The following is a 27782-nucleotide window of genomic DNA, read 5'->3' on the forward strand; positions in this document are numbered from 1 at the left end:
GCGTCTCGCTCTTTACCTGCTGGGAAAGGTGAACAGAAACTCACTCACTCCAGAATCCTCCCTGTGGCTCCTCTCCACCCCGCCCCACGACTTATCCGAGCGCCACACCCGTCCCCCCCATTGCTCACCTTCTCGGTCATTCCCAGCTGCCTGCTGGGGGAGCTGGGCTGCCTGTTTGCCGTCGCCGCGTTCTGGCATCCCCCCACCTTCACAGAGCACAGGGGAATGGCTGACGGCAGTCTGTCTGTGAAGGGAGAGCAGACACAGGGGTCAGAGTGGAGAGACACAGGGCGTCACTGAAAGACCCCCCCCCCACCTCCAACCCACCCACCCCACAGATAAACAATTAACCCCCGCCACGTCACATCAACATTTCTCAGCCACAGGCCGCAGGCCTCATCAGAACCCTCCCACCTTGCCTCGCACAGACCCCCCTCACTTGCAAGCACCTCGTGCTGCACACCCCCCTCCATTGCTCGCACGTCCCTTCCTCCCTCCCTCACATATCCCTTCACTTCTTCCCTCATTCTCCCCCTCCCTTGCACAGCCTCCTTTCATCTGCACAGCCGCCCTCCCTCACCTCCATGCCACCCTCCCTCCTTCACACAGCCCCCCTCCTTCACACAGCCCCCTCCCTCGCCCGCATGCCACCCTCCCTCACCCACATGCCACCCTCCCTCACCCACATGCCACCCTCCCTCACCCACATGCCACCCTCCCTCACCCACATGCCACCCTCCCTCACCCACATGCCTCCCGCCCCTCACCCGCACGCCTCCCTCCCTCACCGACATTGCCTTCCTTCACAGAGATATCGGTGCCAGTGCCCTGTGGACCTGTTACCCAGGGGTGACAGGGCAGCGGCAGGTCCAGGCCCCGTTCACCAGTGTCGGGAGGGCAGAGTGGCATGGCCTGGCCCACCCCTCCGGCCCCACCGAGTCGCGATCCGGTGTTGAGTTTGTGCCCTCCTCAGGCCCTCCCTACCTTCAGCGCTGGGAGGCGGGTTCCACTGCTGCGGACCGATTTCACCGGAATCTTCCTCGCGAGCAGACGTTTTGTAACCCAGCCCCGGGTCGCTGCCCCCCGCCTGCCGGGGATCGTCAGGGGCAGGCTCAGTCTTTACCTGCTGGCGCGATGTGAAGAGGAACGTCACTCGCTGGAGAGTTCCCCCTCCCAACCCCCACACCAACCGAACGCCACGGCCGCTGCCTTCCCCATTCCTCACCAGCATTCCCAGCCGGCTGCTGGGGCAGCTGGGTAGTGCGTTCCCCTTTCCAACACTATCCTCGGATCATGTCTTCAGGATCCTTAAGGGGGAAGGTGAGCAGCCAGAAGTCGTGGTGCACATTGGTACCAACGACATAGGTAGGAAAAGGGGTGTGGAGGTAATAAACAAGTTTAGGGAGTTAGGCTGAAGTTGAAAGCCAGGACAGACAGAGTTGTCATCTCTGGTTTGTTGCCGGTGCCACGTGATAGCGAGGCTAGGAATAGGGAGAGAGTGCAGCTGAACACGTGGCTGCAGGAATGGTGTAGGAGGGAGGGCTTCAGCTATTTGGATAATTGGAGCGCATTCTGGGAAGGTGGAACCAGTACAAGCAGGACGGGTTGCATCTGAACCAGAGGGGCACCAATATCCTGGGAGGGAGGTTTGCTAGTACTCTCCGGGAGGGTTTAAACTAATTTGGCAGGGGAATGGGAACCGGATTTGTAGTCCAGCAACTAAGGTAGCCGATATTCAGGACGTCAAAGCATGTAGTGAGGCAGTGGGGAAGGGGAACACTGACAAAGGAGAGTATTTGCAGGCACGGAGATGGGTTGAAGTGTGTATACTTCAACGCAAGAAGCATCAGGAATAAGGTGGGTGAACTTAAGGCATGGATCGGTACTTGGGACTACGATGTGGTTGCCATCACGGAAACTTGGATAGAAGAGGGGCAGAAATGGTTGTTGGAGGTCCCTGGTTATAGATGTTTCAATAAGATTAGGGAGGGTGGTAAAAGAGGTGGGGGGGTGGCATTATTAATTAGAGATAGTATAACGCTGCAGAAAGGCAGTTCGAGGAGGATCTGCCTACTGAGGTAGTATGGTTGAAGTCAGTAATAGGAAAGGAGCAGTCACCTTACATAGAACATAGAACAATACAGCGCAGTACAGGCCCTTCGGCCCACGATGTTGCACCGAAACAAAAGCCATCTAACCTACACTATGCCATTATCATCCATATGTTTATCCAATAAACTTTTAAATGCCCTCAATGTTGGCGAGTTCACTACTGTTGCAGGCAGGGCATTCCACGGCCTCACTACTCTTTGCATAAAGAACCTACCTCTGACCTCTGTCCTATATCTATTACCCCTCAGTTTAAGGCTATGTCCCCTCGTGCTAGCCATTTCCATCCGCGGGAGAAGGCTCTCACTGTCCACCCTATCTAACCCCCTGATCATTTTGTATGCCTCTATTAAGTCTCCTCTTAACCTTCTTCTCTCCAACGAAAACAACCTCAAGTCCATCAGCCTTTCCTCATAAGATTTTCCCTCCATACCAGGCAACATCCTGGTAAATCTCCTCTGCACCCGTTCCAAAGCCTCCACGTCCTTCCTATAATGAGGTGACCAGAACTGTACGCAATACTCCAAATGCGGCCGTACCAGAGTTTTGTACAGCTGCAACATGACCTCATGACTCCGGAACTCAATCCCTCTACCAATAAAGGCCAAAACTCCATAGGCCTTCTTCACAACCCTATCAACCTGGGTGGCAACTTTCAGGGATCTATGTACATGGACACCGAGATCCCTCTGCTCATCCACACTTCCAAGAATTTTACCATTAGCCAAATATTCCGCATTCCTGTTATTCCTTCCAAAGTGAATCACCTCACACTTCTCTACATTAAACTCCATTTGCCACCTCTCAGCCCAGCTCTGCAGCTTATCTATGTCCCTCTGTAACCTGCAACATCCTTCCGCACTGTCGACAACACCACCGACTTTAGTGTCGTCTGCAAATTTACTCACCCACCCTTCTGCGCCCTCCTCTAGGTCATTGATAAAAATGACAAACAGCAACGGCCCCAGAACAGATCCTTGTGGTACGCCACTTGTAACTGAACTCCATTCTGAACATTTCCCTTCAACCACGGCCCTCTGTCTTCTTTCAGCTAGCCAATTTCTGATCCACATCTCTAAATCACCCTCAATCCCCAGCCTCTGTATTTTCTGCAATAGCCTACCGTGGGGAACCTTATCAAACGCTTTACTGAAATCCATATACACCACATCAACTGCTCTACCCTCGTCTACCTGTTCAGTCACCTTCTCAAAGAACTCGATAAGGTTTGTGAGGCATGACCTACCCTTCACAAAGCCATGCTGACTATCCCTGATCATATTATTCCCATCTAGATGATTATAAATCTTGTCTCTTACAATCCCCTCCAAGACTTTACCCACAACAGACGTGAGGCTCACCGGTCTATAGTTGCCGGGGTGTCTCTGCTCCCCTTCTTGAACAAAGGGACCACATTTGCTATTTTCCAGTCCTCTGGCACTATTCCTGTGGCCAATGATGACATAAAAATCAAAGCCAAAGGCTCAGCAATCTCTTCCCTGGCTTCCCAGAGAATCCTAGGATAAATCCCATCAGGCCCCGGGGACTTATCTATTTTCAGCCTGTCCAGAATTGCCAACACCTCTTCCCTACGTACCTCAATGCCATCTATTCTATTAGCCTGGGTCTCAGCATTCTCCTCCACAACATTCTCTTTTTCCTGAGTGAATACTGACGAAAAATATTCACTTAGTATCTCGCCTATCTCTTCAGACTCCACACACAACTTCCCATCCCTGTCCTTGACTGGCCCTACTCTTACCCTAGTCATTCTTTTATTCCTGACATACCTATAGAAAGCTTTTGGATTTTCCTTGATCCTACCTGCCAAATACTTCTCATGTCCCCTCCTTGCTCGTCTTAGCTCTCTCTTTAGATCCTTCCTCGCTACCTTGTAACTATCCATCGCCCCAACTGAAACTTCACACCTCATCTTCACATAGGCCTCCTTCTTCCTCTTAACAAGAGATTCCACTTCTTTGGTAAACCACGGTTCCCTCGCTCGACGCCTTCCTCCCTGCCTGACCGGTACGTACTTATCAAGAACACGCAGTAGCTGTTCCTTGAACAAACTCCACATATCCAGTGTGCCCAACACTTGCAGCCTACTTCTCCAACCTACCCCCCACAGGGTGGGTGAGTCATGTCTAATGGCATCATTATTGCCCTTCCCCCAGCTATAACTCTTGCCCTGCGGGGTATACTTATCCCTTTCCATCATTAACGTAAACGTCACCGAATTGTGGTCACTGTCCCCAAAGTGCTCACCTACCTCCAAATCTAACACCTGGCCTGGTTCATTACCCAAAACCAAATCCAAAGTGGCCTCGCCTCTTGTTGGCCTGTCAACATATTATGTCACACATTGTACAAAAAACGACCCATCTAATGTACTCGAACTATATCTTTTCCAGTCAATATTTGGAAAGTTAAAGTCTCCCATAATAACTACCCTGTTACTTTCGCTCTTATCCAGAATCATCTTCGCCATCCTTTCCTCTACATCCCTAGAACTATTTGGAGGCCTATAGAAAACTCCCAACAGGGTGACCTCTCCTTTCCTGTTTCTAACCTCAGCCCATACTACCTCGGAAGAAGAGTCCCCATCTAGCATCCTCTCTGCCACCGTAATACTGTTCTTGACTAGCAGCGCCACACCTCCCCCTCTTTTGCCTCCTTCTCTGAGCTTACTAAAACACCTAAACCCCGGAACCTGCAACATCCATTCCTGTCCCTGCTCTATCCATGTCTCCGAAATGGCCACAACATCAAAGTCCCAGGTACCAACCCATGCTGCCAGTTCCCCTACCTTATTTCGTATACTCCTGGCATTGAAGTAGACACACTTCAAACCACCTACCTGAACACTGGCCCCCTCTTGCGAAGTCAAATCTGTGCTCCTGACCTCTATACTCTCAATCTCCCGTACCCTAAAACTACAATCCAGGTTCCCATGCCCCTGCTGCATTAGTTTAAACCCCCCCAGAGAGCACTAACAAATCTCCCCCCCAGGATATTTGTGCCCCTCAGGTTCAGATGTAGACCATCCTGTCTGTAGAGGTCCCCCAATAGTAGCAGAGATGTGGAGGAACAGATTGGGAAACAGATTTTGGAAAGGTGCACAAGTCACAGGGTAGTAATCATGGGTGACTTCCACTTCCCAAATAGTGGAAACTCTTTAGATCAAATAGTTTGGATGGGGTGGTGTTTGTGCAGTGTGTCCAGGAAGCTTTTCCAACACAGTATGTAGATTGTCCGACCAGAGGGGAGGCCATATTGGATTTGGTACTTTGTAATGAACCAGGACAAGTGATAGATTTGTTAGTGGGGGAGCATTTTGGCGATAGGGGCCACAATTCTGTGACTTTCACTTTAATAATGGAGAGGGATAGGTGTGTGCAACAGGGCAAGGTTTACAATTGCGGGAAGGGTAAATACGATATTGTCAGACAAGAACTGAAGTGCATAAGTTGGGAACATGGGCTGGCAGGGAAGCACACAATTGAAATGTGGAACTTGTTCAAGGAACAGATACTACGTGTCCTTGATATGTATGTCCCTGTCAGGCAGGGAAGAGATGGTCGAGTGAGGGAACCATGGTTGACAAGAGAGGTTGAATGTCTTGTTAAGAGGAAAAAGGAGACTTATGTAAGGTTGAGGAAACAAGGTTCAGACAGGGCATTGGAGGGATACAAGATAGCCAGGAGGGAACTGAAGAAAGGGATTAGAAGAGCTAAGAGAGGGCATGAAAAATCTTTGGCGGGTAGGATCAAGGAAAACCCCAAAGCCTTTTACACATGTGAGAAATATAGGACAGATGTCAGAGGTAGATTCTTTACTCAGAGAGTAGTAAGGGTGTGGAATGCCCTGCCTGCAACAGTAGTGGACCCGCCAACATTAAGGCCATTTAAATGGTCATTGGATAAACATATGGATGATAAGGAAATAGTGTTGATGGGCTTTCGAGTGGTTTCACAGGTCGGCGCAACATCGAGGGCCGAAGGGCCTGTACTGCGCTGTAATGTTCTATGTTATAAGAAGGCCTATGGTGTGCTCGCGTTCATTAACAGAGGGATTGAATTTAAGAGCCGTGAGGTGCTGATGCAGCTGTACAAAACTTTGGTAAGGCCACATTTGGAGTACTGTGTACAGTTCTGGTCGCCTAATTTTAGGAAGGATGTGGAAGCTTTGGAAAAGGTGCAAAGGAGATTTACCAGGATGTTGCCTGGAATGGAGAGTAGGTCTTACGAGGAAAGGTTGAGGGTGCTAGGCCTTTTCTCATTAGAACGGAGAAGGATGAGGGGCGACTTGATAGAGGTTTATAAGATGATCAGGGGAATAGATAGAGTCGACAGTCAGAGCCTTTTTCCCCGGGTGGAACAAACCATTACAAGGGGACATAAATTTAAGGTGAATGGTGGAAGATATAGGGGGGATGTCAGGGGTAGGTTCTTCACCCAGAGAGTAGTGGGGGCATGGAATGCACTGCCTGTGGAAGTAGTTGAGTCGGAAACATTAGAGACCTTCAAGCGGCTATTGGATAGGTACATGAATTACGGTGGAATGATGGGGTGTAGATTAATTTGTTCTTAATCTAGGACAAAGGTTCGGCACAACATCGTGGGCCGAAGGGCCTGTTCTGTGTTGTATTTTCTATGTTCTATGTCATCCCTCCACTCTCACCGTGATCAGACGGATGTTCGACGGCAGGTTCTCTGTGTAAAAAACAAGGTCCAGTTTTTAAAGAAAATATTTTTATTCTCCTCCTTTATCACATTTTCTCCCAAATTTACACCCAACAATAAACAATAATCAGTAACAAATATGTCAATCCCCATATCAGTAAAACAGTATAAATAACAGTGGCCGGTTTTTAATAAATAAATAAATAATATATAAAAACTAAGTGGCAACTGCCATATCAAAAATAATAACTCTCCAAAAATAAAATCCAACAATCCAATATGCATAGCCTAATACAAATATCTATACATATACAAAAACATCCCTGAGGACCCGCCCTGGCCCTCCCCCCCCCTCCCCCCTGGGTTGCTGCTGTTACCTTCCCATTTCCTTTATCGTTCTGCGAGGTAGTCAATGAACGGTTGCCACCGCCTGGTGAACCCTTGAGCCGAACCTCTTAGTGCGAACTTTATCCGTTCTAGTTTTATAAACCCTGCCATGTCATTTATCCAGGTCTCCACCCCCGGGGGTTTGGCTTCCTTCCACATGAGCAATATCCTTCGCCGGGCTACTAGGGACGCAAAGGCTAAGACATCAGCCTCTTTCGCTTCCTGCACTCCCGGCTCTTCTGCAACCCCAAATATAGCCAACCGCCAGCCTGGCTCGACTCGGACCCCCACCACCTTCGAAAGCACCTTTGCCACCCCCACCCAGAACCCCTGTAGTGCCGGACATGACCAAAACATGTGGGTGTGGTTTGCTGGGCTTCTCGAGCATCTCCCACACCTATCCTCTACCCCGAAAAATTTGGACTGAGCCGTGCTCCGGTCATATGTGCCCTGTGTAACACCTTAAATTGAATCAGACTTAGCCTGGCGCACGAGGACAACGAGTTTACCCTACGTAGGGCATCAGCCCACAGCCCCTCCTCAATCTCTTCCCCCAGCTCTTCTTCCCATTTCCCCTTCAGCTCATCCACCATGATCTCCCCCTCGTCCCTCATTTCCCTGTATATATCTGACACCCTACCATCCTCCACCCATGTCCCTGAGATCACTCTATCCTGAACCCCCTGCGTCGGGAGCTGCGGGAATTCCCTCACCTGTTGCCTCGCAAAAGCCCTCAGTTGCATGTACCGAAATGCATTCCCTTGGGGCAACCCATATTTTTCCGTCAGCGCTCCCAGACTCGGAAACGTCCCATCTACGATCAGATCTCTCAGTTGCACAACCCCAGCTTTTTGCCATGCTCCAAATCCCCCATCCATTCTCCACGGGACAAACCTATGGTTATTTCTTATCGGGGACCGCACCGAGGCTCCCGTCCTTCCCCTATGTCGTCTCCACTTCCCCCAAATTTTTAGTGTTGCCACCACCACTGGACTTGTGGTGTATTTCTTCGGGGAGAACGGCAACGGCGCCGTCACCATTGCTTGTAGGCTGGTTCCCTTGCAGGACGCCATCTCCAATCTCTTCCACGCCGCTCCCTCCCCTTCTCCCATCCACTTACACACCATTGAGATATTGGCGGCCCAGTAGTATTCGCTTAGGCTCGGTAGTGCCAGCCCCCCCCCCCCCATCCCTGCTACGCTGCAAGAACCCCCTCCTCACTCTCGGGGTCTTCCCGGCCCACACAAAACTCATGACACTTTTCTCAATTCTCTTGAAAAAAGCCTTCGTGACCATCACCGGAAGGCACTGAAACACAAAGAGGAATCTCGGGAGGACTACCATTTTGACCGCCTGCACCCTACCCACCAGTGACAGGGACACCATGTCCCATCTCTTAAAATCCTCCTCCATCTGTTCCACCAATCTTGTTAGATTAAGCCGGTGTAAGGTTCCCCAACTCCTGGCTATCTGAATCCCTAAGTACCGGAAATCTCTTGTTACCTTCCTCAGCGGTAAGTCATCTATTCCCCTGCTCTGCTCCCCCAGATGCACCACAAACAGCTCACTCTTCCCCATATTCAGTTTATACCCCGAAAATTCCCCAAACTCCGAGTGTCTGCATTATCTCAGGCATCCGCTCCACTGGGTCCGCAACATACAGCAATAAATCATCTGCATACAAGGATACCCGGTGTTCTTCTCCTCCCCTGAGCACTCCCCTCCACTTCCTGGAGCCCCTCAGTGCTATGGCCAGGGGCTCAATCGCCAGTGCAAACAGTAACGGAGACAGGGGACACCCCTGCCTCGTCCCTCTATGAAGACGGAAGTAATCAGACCTCTGTCTGTTCGCGACCACGCTCGCCACCGGAGCCCTATACAGCAGCTGTACCCATCCAATATACCCTTCTCCAAAACCAAATCTCCTCAGCACCTCCCACAGATAATCCCACTCCACTCTGTCGAATGCTTTATCGGCGTCCATCGCCACCACTATCTCCGCCTCCCCCTCTGGTGGGGGCATCATCATTACCCCTAGCAACCTCCGTATGTTTGTGTTCAGCTGTCTCCCCTTAACGAACCCGGTTTGATCCTCGTGGACCACCCCCGGGACACAGTCCTCTATCCTCATCGCCATCACCTTGGCCAGGAGCTTAGCATCTACATTTAAAAGGGAAATGGGCCTGTAGGACCCACACTGCAGCGGGTCTTTTTCCTTCTTCAAAAGGAGCGATATCGTTGCCTCCGACATAGTCGGGGGCAGCTGCCCCCTTTCCCTAGCCTCATTAAAGGTTCTCGTCAAAAGCGGGGCCAGTAAGTCCATATACTTCCAATAAAATTCCACCGGGAATCCGTCCGGTCCCGGGGCCTTCCCCGCCTGCATGCTCCCAATCCCTTTTACCACCTCCTCCATCTCAATCTGTGCTCCCAGTCCCGCCCTCTCCTGCTCCTCCACCTTAGGGAATTCCAGCTGATCCAAGAAACACATCATTCCCTCCTTCCCTTCCGGGGGCTGAGCCTTTTATAACCTCTCATAACCTCGTTCACTCTCTCCGCTCCCCGTTCCATCTCTCCCTCCTCATCTCTCACCCCACCTATCTCCCTCGCTGCTCCCCTCTTCCTCAATTGGTGGGCCAGTAGCCGACTCGCCTTCTCTCCATACTCATACTGTACACCCTGTGCCCTCCTCCACTGTGCTTCTGCCTTACCCGTGGTCAGCAGGTCAAATTCTACATGTAGCCTTTGTCTTTCCCTGTGCAGTCCCTCCTCCGGTGCCTCCGCATATTGCCTGTCCACCCTCAGAAGTTCTTTCAGCAATCGCTCCCTTTCTTTACCCTCTTGCTTCCCTTTATGTGCCCTGACTGATATCAGCTCCCCTCTAACCACCGCCTGCAACGCCTCCCAGACCACTCCCACCTGGACCTCTCCATTGTCATTAAGCTCCAAGTACCTTTCGATGCACCCCCTCACCCTTAAACATCCCCCTCATCCGCCAATAAGCCCATATCCATTCTCCAGAGTGGGTGCTGTTCTTTTTCCTCTCCTGCCTCCAGGTCTACCCAATGTGGAGCGTGGTCCGAAATAGCTATGGCCGTATATTCCGTCCCTGTCACCTTCGGAATCAGTGCCCTTCCCAAGACAAAAAAGTCTATCCGTGAGTATACTTTGTGGACATGGGAGAAAAATGAGAACTCCTTACTCCTAGGCCTACTAAATCTCCAGGGGTCTATCCCTCCCATCTGCTCCATGAAGTCCTTGAGCACCCTGGCCGCTGCCGGCCTCCTCCCGGTCCTGGACCTCGATCTGTCCAGCCCTGGAGGATCAAGCACCGTATTGAAGTCTCCCCCCATTACCAACTTTCCCGCCTCCAGGTCCGGGATACGTCCCAACATACGCCTCATAAAATTTGCATCATCCCAGTTCGGGGCAGTCAATCCCCATATCAATAACAACGATCCCATCCTCCCATCAAACCCCAGACATCAGCCCGCGTGTTCACACAAACAAATGACAAAAAGGAATCAGGGATTACCCATAGTCGCCATTAACACACACAGCCCCCCTCCCCCCCCCACCCTCCCAACCCCCACCGCCCCCCCTAATGTTCGATGTGATCCAGTTCTTGAAAGTGCATAATGAATAACGCCCATGAATTGTCGAACCCCTCCATCCTTCCCCTCAGTTCAAACTTCACCTTCTCAAGAGTCAGGAATTCCAGCAGGTCCCCCCCCGCCACGCCAGGGCACAGGGTGGAGAGGTTGATCTCCATCCCATCAGGATCTGCCTTCGGGCGATCAACGAGGCGAAGGCTACAACATCTGCCTCCGCGCCCATTTCCAACCCCGGCTGGTCCGACACCCCGAATATGGCCTCCCGAGGGCCCGGGTCCAGTTTCACGTGCACCACTTTAGAGATTACCCTAAAAACCTCTCCCCTCCCCCCTGCAACGTTCACATACATCTTCTGCCCCCTCAAAGAGCCGGCTCCTCCTCGCCCTCGTGAGGTGTGCTCTATACACCACCTTCAGCTGTATCAGCCCCAACCTCGCGCACGAGGTGGAGGCATTCACCCTAAACAAAAGGTCCAGTTACCACACATCGGAGGGAGGGTCAGAGCGAGAGAGAGAGGGAGGGAGGGTCAGAGCGAGATAGAACATAGAACATTACAGCGCAGTACAGGCCCTTCGGCCCTCGACGTTGCGCCGACCTGTGAAACCACTCTAAAGCCCATCTACACTATTCCCTTATCGTCCATATGTCTATCCAATGACCATTTGAATGCCCTTAGTGTTGGCGAGTCCACTACTGTTGCAGGAAGGGCATTCCACACCCTTACTACTCACTGAGTAAAGAACCTACCTCTGACATCTGTCCTATATCTATCTCCCCTCAATTTAAAGCTATATCCCCTCATGCTAGACATCACCATCCGAGGAAAAAGGCTCTCACTGTCCACTCTATCCAATCCTCTGATCATCTTGTATGCCTCAATTAAGTCACCTCTTAACCTTCTTCTCTCTAACGAAAACAGCCTCAAGTCCCTCAGCCTTTCCTCATAAGATCTTCCCTCCATACCAGGCAACATTCTGGTAAATCTCCTTTGCACCCTTTCCAATGCTTCCACATCCTTCCTATAATGCGGCGACCAGAATTGCACGCAATACTCCAAATGCTGCTGCACCAGAGTTTTGTACAGCTGCAACATGACCTCATGGCTCCGAAACTCAATCCCTCTACCAATAAAAGCTAACACACCGTACGCCTTCTTAACAACCCTCTCAATCTGGGTGGCAACTTTCAGGGATCTATGCACATGGACACCGAGATCTCTCTGCTCATCCACACTGCCAAGAATCTTACCATTAGCCCAGTACTCTGTCTTCCTGTTATTCCTTCCAAAATGAATCACCTCACACTTTTCTGCATTAAACTCAATTTGCCACCTCTCAGCCCAGCTCTGCAGCTTATCGATGTTCCTCTGTAACTTGTAACATCCGTCCGCACTGTCCACAACTCCACCGACTTTACTGTCATCGGCAAATTTACTCACCCATCCTTCTACGCCCTCCTCCAGGTTATTTATAAAAATGACAAACAGCAGTTGCCCCAAAACAGATCCTTGTGGTACACCACTAGTAACTGGACTCCAGTCTGAACATTTCCCATCAACCACCACCCTTTGTCTTCTTCCAGCCAGCCAATTTCTGACCAAACTGCTAAATCAACCTGAATCCCATGCCTCCATATTTTCTGCAGTAGCCTACCGTGGGGAGGGACAGGGTGAGAGACATAGGGAGGTAGGGACAGAGCGAGAGAGAGGGAGGGAGGGACAGAGCGAGAGAGAGGGAGGGAGGGTCAGAGCGAGAGAGAGAAGGAGGGAGGGTCAGAGCGAGAGAGAGGGAGGGAGGGTCAGAGCGAGAGATGGGAGGGAGGGACAGGACGAGAGGGAGGGAGGGACAGGGCAAGAGGGAGGGAGGGGCAGAGCGAGAGAGAGGGAGGGAGGGAAGGAGCGAGAGAGAGGGAGGGAGCGGCAAAGCGAGAGAGGGAGGGAGGGACAGAGCGAGAGGGAGGGAGGGGCAGAATAAGAGAGAGAGAGGGAGGGGCAGAGCGAGAGAGAGGGAAGGTGGGGCAGAGCGAGAGAGAGGGAGGGGCAGAGCAAGAGAGAGAGGCAGAGCGAAAGAGAGGGAGGAAGGGGCAGAGCGAGAGAGAGGGAGGGAGGGGCAGAGCGAGAGAGGGGGAGGGACAGAGCAAGAGAGAGGGAGGGAGGGACAGAGCAAGAGAGAGGGAGGGACAGGGCGAGAGAGAGAGAGGGAGGGAGGGTCAGAGCGAGAGGTGGGGGAGAGGGACAGAGCGTGAGAGAGGGAGGGAGGGGTAGAGCGAGAGAGAGGGAGGGAGGGGCAGAGCGAGAGAGGGGGGGGGACAGAGCAAGAGAGAGGGAGGGAGGGACAGAGCGAGAGAGAGAGGGAGGGAGGGTCAGAGCGAGAGATGGGGGAGGGACAGAGCGTGAGAGAGGGAGTGAGGGGTAGAGCGAGAGAGAGGGAGGGACAGAGTGAGAGAGAGGGAGGGAGGGACAGAGCGAACGAGAGGGAGGGAGGGACGGAGGGACAGAGCGAGAGAGAGGGAGGGAGGGGCAGAGCGAGAGGGAGGGAGGGACTGAGTGAGAGACAGGGAGGGAGGGACAGGGCGAGAGAGAGGGAGGGAGGGAGGGACAGAGCGAGAGGGAGGGAGGGAGGGTCAGAGCGAGAGATGGGTGGAGGGACAGAGCGTGAGAGAGGGAGGGAGGGGTAGAGCGAGAGAGTGGGAGGGAGGGACAGAGCGAGAGAGAGGGAGGGAGGGGCAGAGCGAGAGAGAGAGAGGGAGGGAGGGAGGGAGGGGCAGAGCGAGAGGCAGGGAGGGAGGGACAGGGCGAGAGAGAGGGAGGGAGGGAGGGACAGGGCGAGAGAGAGGGAGGGAGGGAGGGACAGAGCGAGAGGGAGGGAGGGAGGGTCAGAGCGAGAGATGGGGGGGAGGGACAGAGCGTGAGAGAGGGAGGGAGGGGTAGAGCGAGAGAGTGGGAGGGAGGGACAGAGCGAGAGAGAGGGAGGGAGGGGCAGAGCGAGAGAGAGGGAGGGAGGGAGGGGCAGAGCGAGAGGCAGGGAGGGAGGGACAGGGCGAGAGGGAGGGAGGGACAGAGAGAGAGAAGGAGGGACAGAGGGAGAGAAGGAGGGACAGAGGGAGAGGGGGAGGAGGGACAGGGAGAGTGAGAAGGAGGCTCAGAGAGAGAGTGAGGAGGGACAGTGGGAGAGGGGGAAGGAGAGACAGAGGGAGAGTGAGAAGGAGGCTCAGAGAGAGAGTGAGGAGGGACAGAGGGAGAGGGGGAAGGAGAGACAGATGGAGAGGGAGAAGGAGGGACAGAGGGAGAGTGAGAAGGAGGCTCAGAGAGAGTGAGAGGAGGGACAGAGGGAGAGGGGGAGGGAGGGACAGAGGGAGAGGGGGAAGGAGGGACAGAGGGAGAGTGAGAAGGAGGGACAGAAGGAGAGGGAGAGGGGAGGGCGGGACAGAGGGAGAGGGAGAGGGGAGGGAGGGACAGAGGGAGAGGGGGAGGGAGGGACAGAGGGAGAGGGGAACAGAGGGAGAGGGGGAAGGAGGGACAGAGGGAGAGTAAGATGGAGGGACAGAGGGAGAGTGGGAGGGAGGGACAGAGGACTCACTCTTTTCAGGGTTGTCATCGACAATCTTGTAAACTTTGAAAGGTTCAAAGATGTTGAGCTTGGAGAAGTGCGGGACCTCCTCGAAATCGCTGCTCTTGTGCAGAGCACATCGCAGGCGGGACTTCCATGTGCGCGGGTTCAACCGATGTCTACCTTTGTGCGCCCCCTTGAACTTGGCCCAAGCCTGCAGGAGAGAAGAACGTGAGAGGGAAGAGCGAGAGAGGGAAGAGCGAGAGAGAGGTAAGAGCGAGAGAGGGAAGAGCGAGAGAGGGAAGAGCACGAGAGGGAAGAGCACGAGAGGGAAGAGCACGAGAGGGAAGAGCACGAGAGGGAAGAGCGAGAGAGGGAAGAGCGAGAGAGGGAAGAGCGAGAGAGGGAAGAGCGAGAGAGGGAAGAGCGAGAGAGGGAAGGGCGAGAGAGGGAAGAGCGAGAGAGGAAAGAGCGAGAGAGGGAAGAGCGAGAGAGAGGGAAGTGCGAGAGAGAGGGAAGAGCGAGAGAGGGAAGAGCGAGAGAGAGGGAAGAGCGAGAGAGAGGGAAGAGCGAGAGAGGGAAGAGCGAGAGAGGGAAGAGCGTGAGAGGGAAGAGCGAGAGAGAGGGAAGAGCACGAGAGGGAAGAGCAATAGAGGGGGAAGAGCAATAGAGGGGGAAGAGCGATAGAGGGGGAAGAGCGATAGAGGGGGAAGAGCGATAGAGGGGGAAGAGCGTAAAAGAGGGAAGAGCACAAGAGGGAAGAGCAAGAGAGGGAAGGCAGAGCGTGAGAATTAAGAGCGTAAGACAGGAAAGAACGTAAGAGGGGGAAGAGCGTAAGAGGGGGAAGGGCATAAGAGGGGGTAGAGTGTGAGAGAACAGGCAGAGGCAAAGGTTAACAGAGAGAGATGGACAGAGAGAGAGATGGACAGAGAGAGAGAGATGGACAGAGAGAGAGAGATGGACAGAAAGAGAGAGATGGACAGAGAGAGAGATGGACAGAGAGAGAGATGGACAGAGAGAGAGAGATGGACAGAGAGAGAGAGATGGACAGAGAGAGAGAGAGAGAGATGGACAGAGAGAGAGAGATGGACATAGAGAGAGAGAGATGGACAGAGAGAGAGAGATGGTCAAAGAGAGAGGGGGAGGCAGAGGGGAGAAGGGGGGGCAAAGGGCGGGTGACATGGGGGGGGGGAAAGGAGAGAGTGAGAAAGAGGGATAGAGAGAAGATGAGAGAGAAAAAGAAAGTGTCGGATAATTAGAGCGAGGGGGGGGGACAGAAGTGAACGAGAGAGAGAAAAATGAGAGAGAGAGAGGGAGAAAATGAGAAAAAGAGGGGGCAAGTGAGAGAGGGGCAACTGTTAATGCAGAAACAAGGACGGATCGAACCACCATCTTAAGAGTTAGGGAGAAGCCACTTAGGACGGATCTCGGAGGAGACATCTCTTTACTCAGAGGGTTGTGAATCTTTGGAATTCTCTACCCCAGAGGGCTGTGGATGCTCAGTCACTGAGTGTGTTTAAAGCAGAGACTGACAGATTTCTAAATCCCAATAACACAAAGGGATATGGGGATAGTGTGGGGAAAAAGGCATTGAAGTGGATGATCAGCCATGATCGTATAGAATGGTGGAACAGGCTCGATGGGCTGAATGGCCAACTCCTGCTCCTACTTCTTACGTACACACACTCCCCATCAAAAACAACCCAGGACAGGTACAGCACGGGGTTAGAAAGCTCCCTGGACAGTGTCCCAGTCAAACACACTCTGTCACTCAGCCCCCTGATGAGGCCTTCATCCCCTGGCTCGGAGACTGCATTTGACCTTGGAGGATGAAAGGTCAAAGCTCCACCATTGGCAGCCTTCAGCAGCCTGCCCCCCCCCCCCCCCCCCCCCCGGGGTCTCGCCTGCCCGTCCGAACCATCTCTGCCTCTCTCTCTCCCCTCCCTTAAAACTGACCACTTCGACCCAGCTTTTGGTCACCCAATCTCATTACTGCCTTGGTGTCCAACCAACTTTAGGGCAGCACGGTAGCACACGTGGCGAGCACTGTGGCCTCACAGCGCCAGGGACCCAGGTTCGATTCCGGCTTGGTTCACTGTCTGTGCGGAGTCTGCACATCTTCCCCGTGTGTGCGTGGGTTTCCTCCGGGTGCTCCGGTTTCCTCCCCCAAGATGTGCAGGTTAGGTGCATTGGCCGTGATAAATTGCCCTTAGTGTCCAAAGAGGTTAGTAGGGGTTATTGGGTTATGGGGATAGGGCTTAAGTGGATCGGTGCAGACTCGATGGGCTGAATGGCCTCCTTCTGCACTGTATGTTCTAACTGTGAGGGAGACAGTGTAAAACTTCAAAAGGCCATAGACAAGTTGGGGGAGTGGGCAGAGGGGTGGCAGATGAAGTTCAATGTGGAGAAGTGTGAGGTGATGCATTTTGGACGAAAGAACATGGGGAGACAATAGTAAATAAGGAGTAAAGTTCTCAAAGGGGTGCAGAGCAGAGGGACCTAGGTGTATCTGTGCAGAGATCATTGAAGGAGGCAGGACAGGTGGAGAGAGCAGTTAATAAAGTATACAGTGGTATTCCGGTTGCGGCTATGCGGAGCTAAGCCGCATGATTCGGCAGCTCCCGCGATCACGGACTTCCGGGCTCGCTAAAGGAGCCCCAACGGAATTTTTTTACAGACAACCCGTGGGGAAGAGAAGATAGAGGTCCCCTACCAACTTTTATGGACCGGACCCAAAGTGCAACGGCCAAAAAAGCGGCATTGGAGCAGCAGGAGAAGCGAGGGAAAAAAAAGCAAAATGGCGGTGGCCAGGGACAAAGAGGAAATGCAGGAATTCATCAAGCGCTGCTTCGAGGAGCAGCGCGAGGAAATGCTGGCGCCTATGCTGGCGGTAATTGAAGGACTCGGGATCACCCAGAAGGCCCACGAGGTGAAGATCCAGGAGGTCCAGAAAAGAGTGAGTGAGAATGAGGACGAGCTCTTGGGCCTGGCGGTGAGAGTGCAGCAGCAGGTTAAGAAAGGGATGGGTAGGACAGGTATTTCACTCGGGACTGGATGTGAAAAATAGAGGGGTGGCAATTCTGGTGGGAAAGCATGTGTCATTTGAGGCCAAGGCTATCGTAGCGGATAATGGAGGGAGATATGTGATGGTGAGTGGTAGGTTGCAAGGGACGTGGGTGGTGTTGGTAAATGTAAACGCCCCGAACTGGGATGATGCTGGATTTATGAAGCGCATGTTGGGGCGCATCCCGGACCTGGAGGTAGAAGGACTGATAATGGGAGGGGACTTCAATACAGTGCTGGATCCAGCACCAGACCGCTCCAGATCAAGGACGGGAAGGAGGCCGGCGGCGGCCAAGGTACTTAGGGGGTTTATGGATCAGATGGAGGGAGTGGACCCATGGAGGTTTGCAAGACCGCAGGCCAGGGAATTTTCTTTCTTCTCCCACGTGCATAAGGCTTACTCCCGTTCTTTGTTCTGGGCAGGGCGCTCATCCCGAGGGTGGAGGGGACGGAGTATTCAGCTATAGCCGTTTCGGACCACGCCCCGCACTGGGTGGAACTGGAGCTGGGAGAGGAGAGGGACCAACGCCCACTGTGGCAGCTGGATGTGGGACTGCTGGCAGATGAGGTGGTGTGTGGGAAGGTGAGGGGGTGCATCGAAAGGTACTTGGAGGCCAACGACAACGGGGAGGTGCGGGTGGGGGTGGTATGGGAGGCGTTGAAGGCGGTGATCAGGGGAGAGTTAATCTCCATCAGGGCTCATAGGGAGAAGACAGAGGGCATGGAAAGGGAGAGGTTAGTGGGGGAGATTTTGAGAGTGGACAGGAGATACGCAGAGGCCCCGGAGGAAAGATTACTTGGGGAAAGGCGACGGCTCCAGGCGGAGTTTGACCTGTTGACCACAGGGAAGGCGGAGGCACAGTGGAGGAAGGCGCAGGGGGCGACCTACGAGTATGGGGAAAAGGCTAGTCGGATGCTGGCACACCAGCTCCGTAAGAGGATGGCAGCGAGGGAAATAGGGGGAGTCAAAGATGGAAGGGGAGCCACGGTTCGGAGTGCGACGAAAATAAACAAGGTATTTAAGGCCTTCTGTGAAGAGCTGTACAGATCCCAGCCCCCAGCGGGGGAAGAGGGGATGAGACGATTCCTAGACCTACTGAGATTCCCGAGGGTGGAGGAGCAAGAGGTGGCTGGTTTGGGGGCACCAATTGGGTTGGAGGAGCTGAGCAAGGGTTTGGGGAGTATGCAGGCGGGGAAGGCCCCGGGACCGGACGGGTTCCCGGTGGAGTTCTACAAGAAGTACGTAGACCTGTTGGCCCCGCTACTAGTGAGGACCTTTAACGAGGCAAGAGAGGAGGGGACCCTGCCCCCGACAATGTCGGAGGCGACAATTTCCTTGATTCTAAAGCGAGACAAGGACCCACTGCAATGTGGATCGTACAGGCCGATCTCGCTCCTCAATGTGGATGCAAAGCTATTAGCGAAGGTACTGGCCACTAGGATTGAGGACTGTGTCCCGGGGGTGATTCACGAGGACCAAACGGGATTCGTAAAGGGCAGGCAATTAAACACTAATGTGCGGCGGCTCTTAAACGTGATAATGATGCCATCGGAGGAGGGAGAGGCGGAGATAGTGGCAGCTATGGACGCGGAAAAGGCCTTTGACCGAGTAGACTGGGAGTACCTCTGGGAGGTGCTGCATAGGTTTGGGTTCAGGGGAGGGTTTATCAGCTGGGTTAAGCTCATTTACAGAGCCCCGATGGCAAGTGTAGTGACGAACCGGCGGAGGTCGGAGTACTTTCGGCTGTACCGAGGAACGAGGCAGGGGTGCCCCCTGTCCCCCCTGTTGTTTGCATTGGCGATCGAACCCTTGGCCATGTCACTGAGGGAGTCTAATAAATGGAGGGGGGTGGTTCGAGGGGGAGAAGAGCATCGGGTGTCGTTATATGCGGATGACCTGTTGCTGTACGTGGCGGACCCAATGGAGGGGATGGTGGAGGTCATGTAGACTCTGAGGGAGTTTGGGGAGTTCTCGGGCTATAAGCTCAATGTAGGGAAGAGTGAGCTCTTTGTATTACAGGCAGGGGACCAAGAAAGAGGGATAGGGGACCTACCACTGAGGAGGGCGGAGAGGAGTTTTCGGTATCTGGGGATCCAGATAGCCAGGAGTTGGGGGCCCCTACATAAACTGAATCTGACGAGGTTGCTGGACCAAATGGAGGAGGACTTCAAAAGATGGGACATGTTACCGCTCTCGCTGGCGGGTAGAGTGCAGTCAGTCAAAATGGTGGTCCTTCCGAGGTTTCTGTTTGTGTTTCAGTGCCTTCCCATCGTGATCACTAAGGGCTTTTTCAAGAGAGTAGGTAGGAGTATTATGGGGTTTGTGTGGGCGAATAAGACCCCGAGAGTAAGGAGAGGGTTCCTGGAACGCAGTAGGGACCGAGGAGGGTTGGTGCTGCCAAACCTAGGGAGCTACTACTGGGCAGCAAATGTGGCGATGATCTGCAAGTGGGTTATGGAGGGAGAGGGGGCGGCATGGAAGAGGATGGAGATGGCGTCCTGTAAAGGAACGAGCTTGGGGGCGTTGGTGACGGCACCGCTGCCGTTCTCGCCATCAAAGTACACCACGAGCCCGGTGGTGGCAGCAACGTTAAGGATCTGGGGCCAGTGGAGGCGGCATAGGGGTGCAGTGGGAGCCTCGGTGTGGTCCCCGATCAGGGGTAACCACCAGTTTGTCCCGGGGAAGATGGACGGGGGGTTCCAGGGCTGGCATCGGGCGGGGATTAGAAGAATGGGGGACCTGTTCATTGACGGGACATTTGCAAGCCATGGGGCACTGGAGGAGAAGTTTGAGTTACCCCCGGGAAATGCATTTAGATATATGCAGGTGAGGGCTTTTGTGAGGCGACAGGTCAGGGAATTTCCGTTGCTTCCGGCACAAGAAATTCAAGACAGGGTGATCTCGGGTGTATGGGTCGGGGAGGGCAAGGTTTCGGCAATGCACCAAGAGATGAAAGAAGAGGGGGAGGCTTTGGTAGAGGAGCTGAAGGGTAAATGGGAGGAGGAGCTGGGGGAGGAGATCGAGGAAGGTCTGTGGGCTGATGCCCTGGGTAGGGTTAATTCCTCCTCCTCATGTGCCAGGCTCAGCCTCATACAATTTAAGGTGGTTCACAGAACGCACTTGACGGGGGCGAGGTTGAGTAGGTTCTTTGGGGTAGAGGACAGATGTGGAAGGTGTTCAGGGGGCCCGGCGAACCATATCCATATGTTTTGGTCATGCCCGGCACTGGAGGGGAGTGGCGGGAACAATATCTCAGGTGGTGAAAGTCCGGGTCAAGCCAAGCTGGGGGCTAGTATTATTTGGAGTAGTGGACGAGCCGGGAGTGCAGGAGGCGAAAGAGGCCGGCATTCTGGCCTTTGCGTCCCTAGTAGCCCGGCGAAGGATCTTGCTAATGTGGAAGGAGGCGAAGCCCCCCAGCGTGGGGGCCTGGATAAATGATATGGCTGGGTTCATTAAGCTGGAGAGGATAAAGTTTGCCTTGAGAGGGTCTGTGCAGGGGTTCTACAGGCGGTGGCAACCGTTCCTAGACTATCTCGCGGAGCGTTAGAGGAAGGTCGGTCAGCAGCAGCAGCAACCGGGCCCTGGGGGTGTGGACGTTGGGGGGTGGACGACGACGTCCTGTGGGGGGGGGGGATTGCTTGGGGGGATGGATGAGCGGGAGATAACATGGAGGGTGGGGGAAACTGGCACGTGCGGGCGAGAGCCAGTGTATAAAGCTATGTAAATATACCATTTTGCCATGTATATGTCTTGCTCAGTGCGATTTTGTGTTATTTTGTTACGGGGGTTGGGGGGGGGGGGGGGGGGGAGAGGGGGGTGGTTATTGTTTGTAAGGGGAAAAAATTGTGTTGGTAAAAAACTTTAATAAATATATATTTTTTAAAAATATCAGTATCCTGGGCTTTATTAACAGGGACACAGAGTACAAGAGCAAGGAGGTTATACTGAACTGATACCAGACACCAGTCAGACCTCAGCTGGAATATTGTGCACAGTTCTGGGGGCCACACGAGAGGAAGGATGTGAACACATTGGAGAGAGAGCGCAGAAGAGGTTTACAAGGATGGTTCCGGGGATGGGAAACTTCAGTTATGGGGATAGATTGGAGAGGTTGGGACTGTTCTCCTTGGAGAGAAGGAGGCCGAGAGGGGATTTGATAGAGATGTTCCAAATCATGTGGGGGGGTCTGGACAGAGTGGACGGGGGGGGAAACTGTTCCGGATTCGTGATAGGATCGAGAACGAGAGGGCGAAGATCGGAAGCGATTTGTGAAAGAAGCAAATGTGATTTGAGAAAACCCCTTTTCACACAGCGAGTGGTCGGGGTCTGGAATGCACTGTCTGGAAGTGTGGTGGAGGCGGGTTCAATCGGGGCGTCCGAGAGGGCGAGGGACGATTATCTGAATAGAGACAATGTGTGTGGGGGGGGGGGGGGGGGAGAGGGTACGGGGGAAAGGCAGGGGAACGGCACTAAGTCACGATGCGCTGAATGGCCTCTTTCTACCACGTAACAATCCTGTGATTCTGCTGAAGCTCCTGTGAAGGGCCTGGGGAGGATTTAATACTTTAAGGGCACTGCACCATTGAAATGGTGGGGGTTTGGGGTGGGGAAGGTGGGGGCGTGGGGAAGATGAGGGGGGGGGAAGATGAGGGGGGGGTTGGTGTTTACCTCAAAAATGGCAGCGTCCTTGTCGTGCCTGTAGTCCTGGTGGTTTGCGTGCTTCCAGGGTATCCGGAACATTCCCAGCTTGCGGTCCTCCCAGACCAGGCCCGGGTACTTGTCGCTGTCCACCTGCTGGATCATCCACTGCTTCAGCTTTGGGGTGCTACTCGGCATCCCAGGCATCCCAGACCCTGTGTGCGAGAGAGAGAGAGTGTGAGAGAGAGTATGAGAGAGAGAGAGCGAGAGTGTGAGAGAGAGTATGAGAGAGAGAGAGCGAGAGTGTGTGAGAGAGCATGAGAGAGAGAGGGCGAGAGTGTGTGAGAGAGCATGAGAGAGAGCGAGAGTGTGAGAGAGAGCATGAGAGAGAGAGGGCGAGAGTGTGTGAGAGAGCATGAGACAGTGAGAGAGAATGTGAGAGAGCGAGAGAGTGTGAGAGAGCGAGAGTGTGAGAGAGAGCGAGAGTGTGAGAGAGAGCGAGAGTGTGTGAGAGAGCATGAGAGAGAGCGAGAGTGTGAGAGAGAGCATGAGAGAGAGAGGGCGAGAGTGTGAGAGAGAGCATGAGAGAGAGAGGGCGAGAGTGTGTGAGAGAGCATGAGAGAGAGCGAGAGTGTGAGAGAGAGCGAGAGTGTGAGAGAGAGCATGAGAGAGAGAGGGCGAGAGTGTGTGAGAGAGCGAGAGAGTGTGAGAGAGCGAGAGTGTGAGAGAGAGCGAGAGTGTGCGAGAGAGCGAGAGTGTGCGAGAGAGCGAGAGTGTGAGAGAGAGCGAGAGTGTGAGAGAGAGCGAGAGTGTGAGAGAGAGCATGACAGAGAGAGAGGGAGCGAGAGTGTGTGAGAGAGCATGAGACAGTGAGAGAGAGAGTGTGTGCGAGAGCATGAGACAGTGAGAGAGAGAGTGTGTGAGAGAGCGAGAGAGTGTGAGAGAGCGAGAGAGTGTGAGAGAGCGAGAGTGTGAGAGAGAGCGAGAGTGTGAGAGAGAGCGAGAGTGTGAGAGAGAGCGAGAGTGTGAGAGAGAGCGAGAGTGTGAGAGAGAGCGAGAGTGTGAGAGAGAGCGAGAGTGTGAGAGAGAGCATGACAGAGAGAGAGCGAGAGTGTGTGAGAGAGCATGAGACAGTGAGAGAGAGAGTGTGTGCGAGAGCATGAGACAGTGAGAGAGAGAGTGTGTGAGAGAGCGAGAGAGTCTGAGAGAGCGAGAGTGTGAGAGAGAGCGAGAGTGTGAGAGAGAGCGAGAGTGTGAGAGAGAGCGAGAGTGTGAGAGAGAGCGAGAGTGTGAGAGAGAGCGAGAGTGTGAGAGAGAGCATGACAGAGAGAGAGAGAGCGAGAGTGTGAGAGAGCATGAGAGAGAGCGAGAGTGTGAGAGAGAGCATGAGAGAGAGCGAGAGTGTGAGAGAGAGCATGAGAGAGCGAGGGCGAGAGTGTGTGAGAGAGCATGAGATAGTGAGAGAGTGTGTGCGAGAGCATGAGACAGTGAGAGAGAGTGTGAGAGAGCGAGAGAGTGTGAGAGAGCGAGAGTGTGAGAGAGAGCGAGAGTGTGAGAGAGAGCGAGAGTGTGAGAGAGAGCGAGAGTGTGAGAGAGAGCATGACAGAGAGAGAGCGAGAGTGTGTGAGAGGGCATGAGAGAGAGCGAGTGTGAGAGAGAGCATGAGAGAGAGAGGGCGAGAGTGTGTGAGAGAGCATGAGACAGTGAGAGAGAGAGTGTGTGAGAGAGCGAGAGAGTGTGAGAGAGCGAGAGTGTGAGAGAGAGCGAGAGTGTGAGAGAGAGCGAGAGTGTGTGAGAGAGCGAGAGTGTGTGAGAGAGCATGAGAGAGAGCGAGAGTGTGAGAGAGAGCATGAGAGAGAGAGGGCGAGAGTGTGTGAGAGAGCATGAGAGAGAGCGAGAGTGTGAGAGAGAGCATGAGAGAGAGAGGGCAAGAGTGTGAGAGAGAGCATGAGAGAAAGCGAGAGTGTGAGAGAGAGCATGAGAGAGAGCGAGAGTGTGTGAGAGAGCATGAGAGAGAGCGAGAGTGTGAGAGAGAGCATGAGAGAGAGAGGGCGAGAGTGTGTGAGAGAGCATGAGAGAGAGCGAGAGTGTGAGAGAGAGCATGAGAGAGAGAGGGCAAGAGTGTGAGAGAGAGCATGAGAGAGAGCGAGAGTGTGAGAGAGAGCGAGAGTGTGAGAGAGAGCATGAGAGAGAGAGGGCGAGAGTGTGTGAGAGAGCGAGAGAGTGTGAGAGAGCGAGAGTGTGAGAGAGAGCAAGCGTGTGAGAGAGAGCGAGAGTGTGAGAGAGCGAGAGTGTGAGAGAGAGCGAGAGTGTGAGAGAGAGCGAGAGTGTGAGAGAGACCATGACAGAGAGAGAGAGAGCGAGAGTGTGTGAGAGAGCATGAGAGAGAGCGAGAGTGTGTGAGAGAGCATGAGACAGTGAGAGAGAGAGTGTGTGCGAGAGCATGAGACAGTGAGAGAGAGAGTGTGTGAGAGAGCGAGAGAGTGTGAGAGAGCGAGAGTGTGAGAGAGAGCGAGAGTGTGAGAGAGAGCGAGAGTGTGAGAGAGAGCGAGAGTGTGAGAGAGAGCATGACAGAGAGAGAGCGAGAGTGTGTGAGAGAGCATGAGAGAGAGCGAGTGTGAGAGAGAGCATGAGAGAGAGAGGGCGAGAGTGTGTGAGAGAGCATGAGACAGTGAGAGAGAGTGTGTGAGAGAGCGAGAGAGTGTGAGAGAGCGAGAGTGTGAGAGAGAGCGAGAGTGTGAGAGAGAGCGAGAGTGTGTGAGAGAGCGAGAGTGTGTGAGAGAGCATGAGAGAGAGCGAGAGTGTGAGAGAGAGCATGAGAGAGAGAGGGCGAGAGTGTGTGAGAGAGCATGAGAGAGAGCGAGAGTGTGAGAGAGAGCATGAGAGAGAGAGGGCAAGAGTGTGAGAGAGAGCATGAGAGAGAGCGAGAGTGTGAGAGAGAGCATGAGAGAGAGCGAGAGTGTGTGAGAGAGCATGAGAGAGAGCGAGAGTGTGAGAGAGAGCATGAGAGAGAGAGGGCGAGAGTGTGTGAGAGAGCATGAGAGAGAGCGAGAGTGTGAGAGAGAGCATGAGAGAGAGAGGGCAAGAGTGTGAGAGAGAGCATGAGAGAGAGCGAGAGTGTGAGAGAGAGCATGAGAGAGAGCGAGAGTGTGAGAGAGAGCATGAGAGAGAGAGGGCGAGAGTGTGTGAGAGAGCGAGAGAGTGTGAGAGAGCGAGAGTGTGAGAGAGAGCAAGCGTGTGAGAGAGAGCGAGAGTGTGAGAGAGCGAGAGTGTGAGAGAGAGCGAGAGTGTGAGAGAGAGCGAGAGTGTGAGAGAGACCATGACAGAGAGAGAGAGAGCGAGAGTGTGTGAGAGAGCATGAGAGAGAGCGAGAGTGTGTGAGAGAGCATGAGACAGTGAGAGAGAGAGTGTGTGCGAGAGCATGAGACAGTGAGAGAGAGAGTGTGTGAGAGAGCGAGAGAGTGTGAGAGAGCGAGAGTGTGAGAGAGAGCGAGAGTGTGAGAGAGAGCGAGAGTGTGAGAGAGAGCATGACAGAGAGAGAGAGAGCGAGTGTGAGAGAGCATGAGAGAGAGCGAGAGTGTGAGAGAGAGCATGAGAGAGAGCGAGAGTGTGAGAGAGAGCATGAGAGAGAGGGCGAGAGTGTGTGAGAGAGCATGAGATAGTGAGAGAGAGAGTGTGTGCGAGAGCATGAGAGAGAGCGAGAGAGTGTGAGAGAGAGCGAGAGTGTGAGAGAGCGAGAGTGTGAGAGAGCGAGAGTGTGAGAGAGAGCGAGAGTGTGAGAGAGAGCATGACAGAGAGAGAGCGAGAGTGTGTGAGAGAGCATGAGAGAGAGCGAGTGTGAGAGAGAGCATGAGAGAGAGAGCGAGAGTGTGTGCGAGAGCATGAGACAGTGAGAGAGAGAGTGTGTGCGAGAGCATGAGACAGTGAGAGAGAGAGTGTGTGAGAGAGCGAGAGAGTGTGAGAGAGCGAGAGTGTGAGAGAGAGCGAGAGTGTGAGAGAGAGCGAGAGTGTGAGAGAGAGCGTGTGTGTGAGAGAGAGAGAGAGAGCGGGAGTGTTAGAGAGAGAGTGTGAGTGAGAGTGTGAGAGAGAGTGAGAGCGAGAGTGTGAGAGCAAGAGAGTGTGAGAGAGAGCGTGTGAGAGTGAGAGAGAGCGAGAGTGTGAGAGAGAGCGAGAGTGTGAGAGAGCGAGATTGTGAGAGAGCGAGAGAGAGAGCGGGAGTGTTAGAGAGAGAGTGAGTGAGAGTGTGAGAGAGAGTGAGAGCGAGAGTGTGAGAGCGAGAGTGTGAGAGCAAGAGAGTGTGAGAGAGAGAGAGCGTGTGAGAGTGAGAGAGAGCGAGAGTGTGAGAGAGAGCGAGAGTGTGAGAGAGAGAGAGAGAGAGAGAGCAGGAGTGTTAGAGAGAGAGCAGGAGTGTTAGAGAGAGAGCGGGAGTGTTAGAGAGAGAGTGTGAGTGAGAGTGTGAGAGAGAGTGAGAGCGAGAGTGTGAGAGCAAGAGAGTGTGAGAGAGAGAGAGCGTGTGAGAGTGAGAGAGAGCGAGAGTGTGAGAGAGAGCGAGAGTGTGAGAGAGCGAGAGAGAGAGCGGGAGTGTTAGAGAGAGAGTGAGTGAGAGTGTGAGAGCGAGAGTGTGAGAGAGCGCGAGAGTGTGAGAGAGAGAGAGTGTGAGTGTGAGAGAGAGCGAGAGTGTGAGAGAGAGTGTGAGAGCGAGAGTGTGAGAGTGTGAGAGCGAGAGTGTGAGAGTGGGAGAGCGAGAGTGTGAGAGCGAGAGAGTGTGAGAGCGAGAGAGCGAGTGTGAGAGCGAGCGAGAGTGTGAGAGAGAGAGAGAGCGAGAGTGTGAGAGAGAGCAAGAGTAAGAGAGAGAGAGACAGCGAGAGTGTGAGAGAGAGCAAGAGTGTGAGAGAGAGAGAGCGAGAGTGTGAGAAAGAGCGAGAGTGTGAGTGTGACAGAGAGCGAGAGTGTGACAGAGAGCGAGAGTGTGAGAGAGAGCGAGAGTGTGAGTGTGAGAGGGAGCGAGAGTGTGAGAGAGAGCGAGAGTGTGAGAGAGAGCGAGAGTGTGAGAGAGAGCATGACAGAGAGAGAGAGAGCGAGAGTGTGAGAGAGCATGAGAGAGAGCGAGAGTGTGAGAGAGAGCATGAGAGAGAGCGAGAGTGTGAGAGAGAGCATGAGAGAGGGCGAGAGTGTGTGAGAGAGCATGAGATAGTGAGAGAGTGTGTGCGAGAGCATGAGACAGTGAGAGAGAGTGTGAGAGAGCGAGAGAGTGTGAGAGAGCGAGAGTGTGAGAGAGAGCGAGAGTGTGAGAGAGAGCGAGAGTGTGAGAGAGAGCGAGAGTGTGAGAGAGAGCATGACAGAGAGAGAGCGAGAGTGTGTGAGAGGGCATGAGAGAGAGCGAGTGTGAGAGACAGCATGAGAGAGAGAGGGCGAGAGTGTGTGAGAGAGCATGAGACAGTGAGAGAGAGAGTGTGTGAGAGAGCGAGAGAGTGTGAGAGAGCGAGAGTGTGAGAGAGAGCGAGAGTGTGAGAGAGAGCGAGAGTGTGTGAGAGAGCGAGAGTGTGTGAGAGAGCATGAGAGAGAGCGAGAGTGTGAGAGAGAGCATGAGAGAGAGAGGGCGAGAGTGTGTGAGAGAGCATGAGAGAGAGCGAGAGTGTGAGAGAGAGCATGAGAGAGAGAGGGCAAGAGTGTGAGAGAGAGCATGAGAGAAAGCGAGAGTGTGAGAGAGAGCATGAGAGAGAGCGAGAGTGTGTGAGAG

General features: G+C 53.7%; 1 protein-coding gene across 7 annotated transcripts in view; it reads right to left on the bottom strand.

Moving 5' to 3' along the window:
* Positions 1-27782, bottom strand: part of LOC140419839 (uncharacterized) — a 73157-nt gene that overhangs the window by 18078 nt on the left and 27297 nt on the right. For 5 of the 7 annotated variants that reach the window (XM_072503883.1, XM_072503882.1, XM_072503881.1 and 2 more), the window contains exons 2-7: positions 22073-22257; positions 14371-14554; positions 6793-6824; positions 985-1126; positions 129-244; positions 1-19 (exon numbers count right to left, since the gene is read on the bottom strand). The exon at positions 1-19 is cut by the window's left edge and continues 132 nt beyond it. In XM_072503883.1, coding sequence (XP_072359984.1) covers positions 1-19; positions 129-244; positions 985-1126; positions 6793-6824; positions 14371-14554; positions 22073-22249 — 670 coding nt within the window. In that variant the 5' untranslated portion in view covers positions 22250-22257. The remainder of the gene's footprint in view (positions 20-128; positions 245-984; positions 1127-6792; positions 6825-14370; positions 14555-22072; positions 22258-27782) is intronic. The other 2 variants (XM_072503879.1, XM_072503880.1) reach the window with 2 other exon arrangements.

Source organism: Scyliorhinus torazame, chromosome 5 (genome assembly GCF_047496885.1).
Source record: "Scyliorhinus torazame isolate Kashiwa2021f chromosome 5, sScyTor2.1, whole genome shotgun sequence".
Lineage (NCBI taxonomy): Eukaryota > Metazoa > Chordata > Chondrichthyes > Carcharhiniformes > Scyliorhinidae > Scyliorhinus > Scyliorhinus torazame.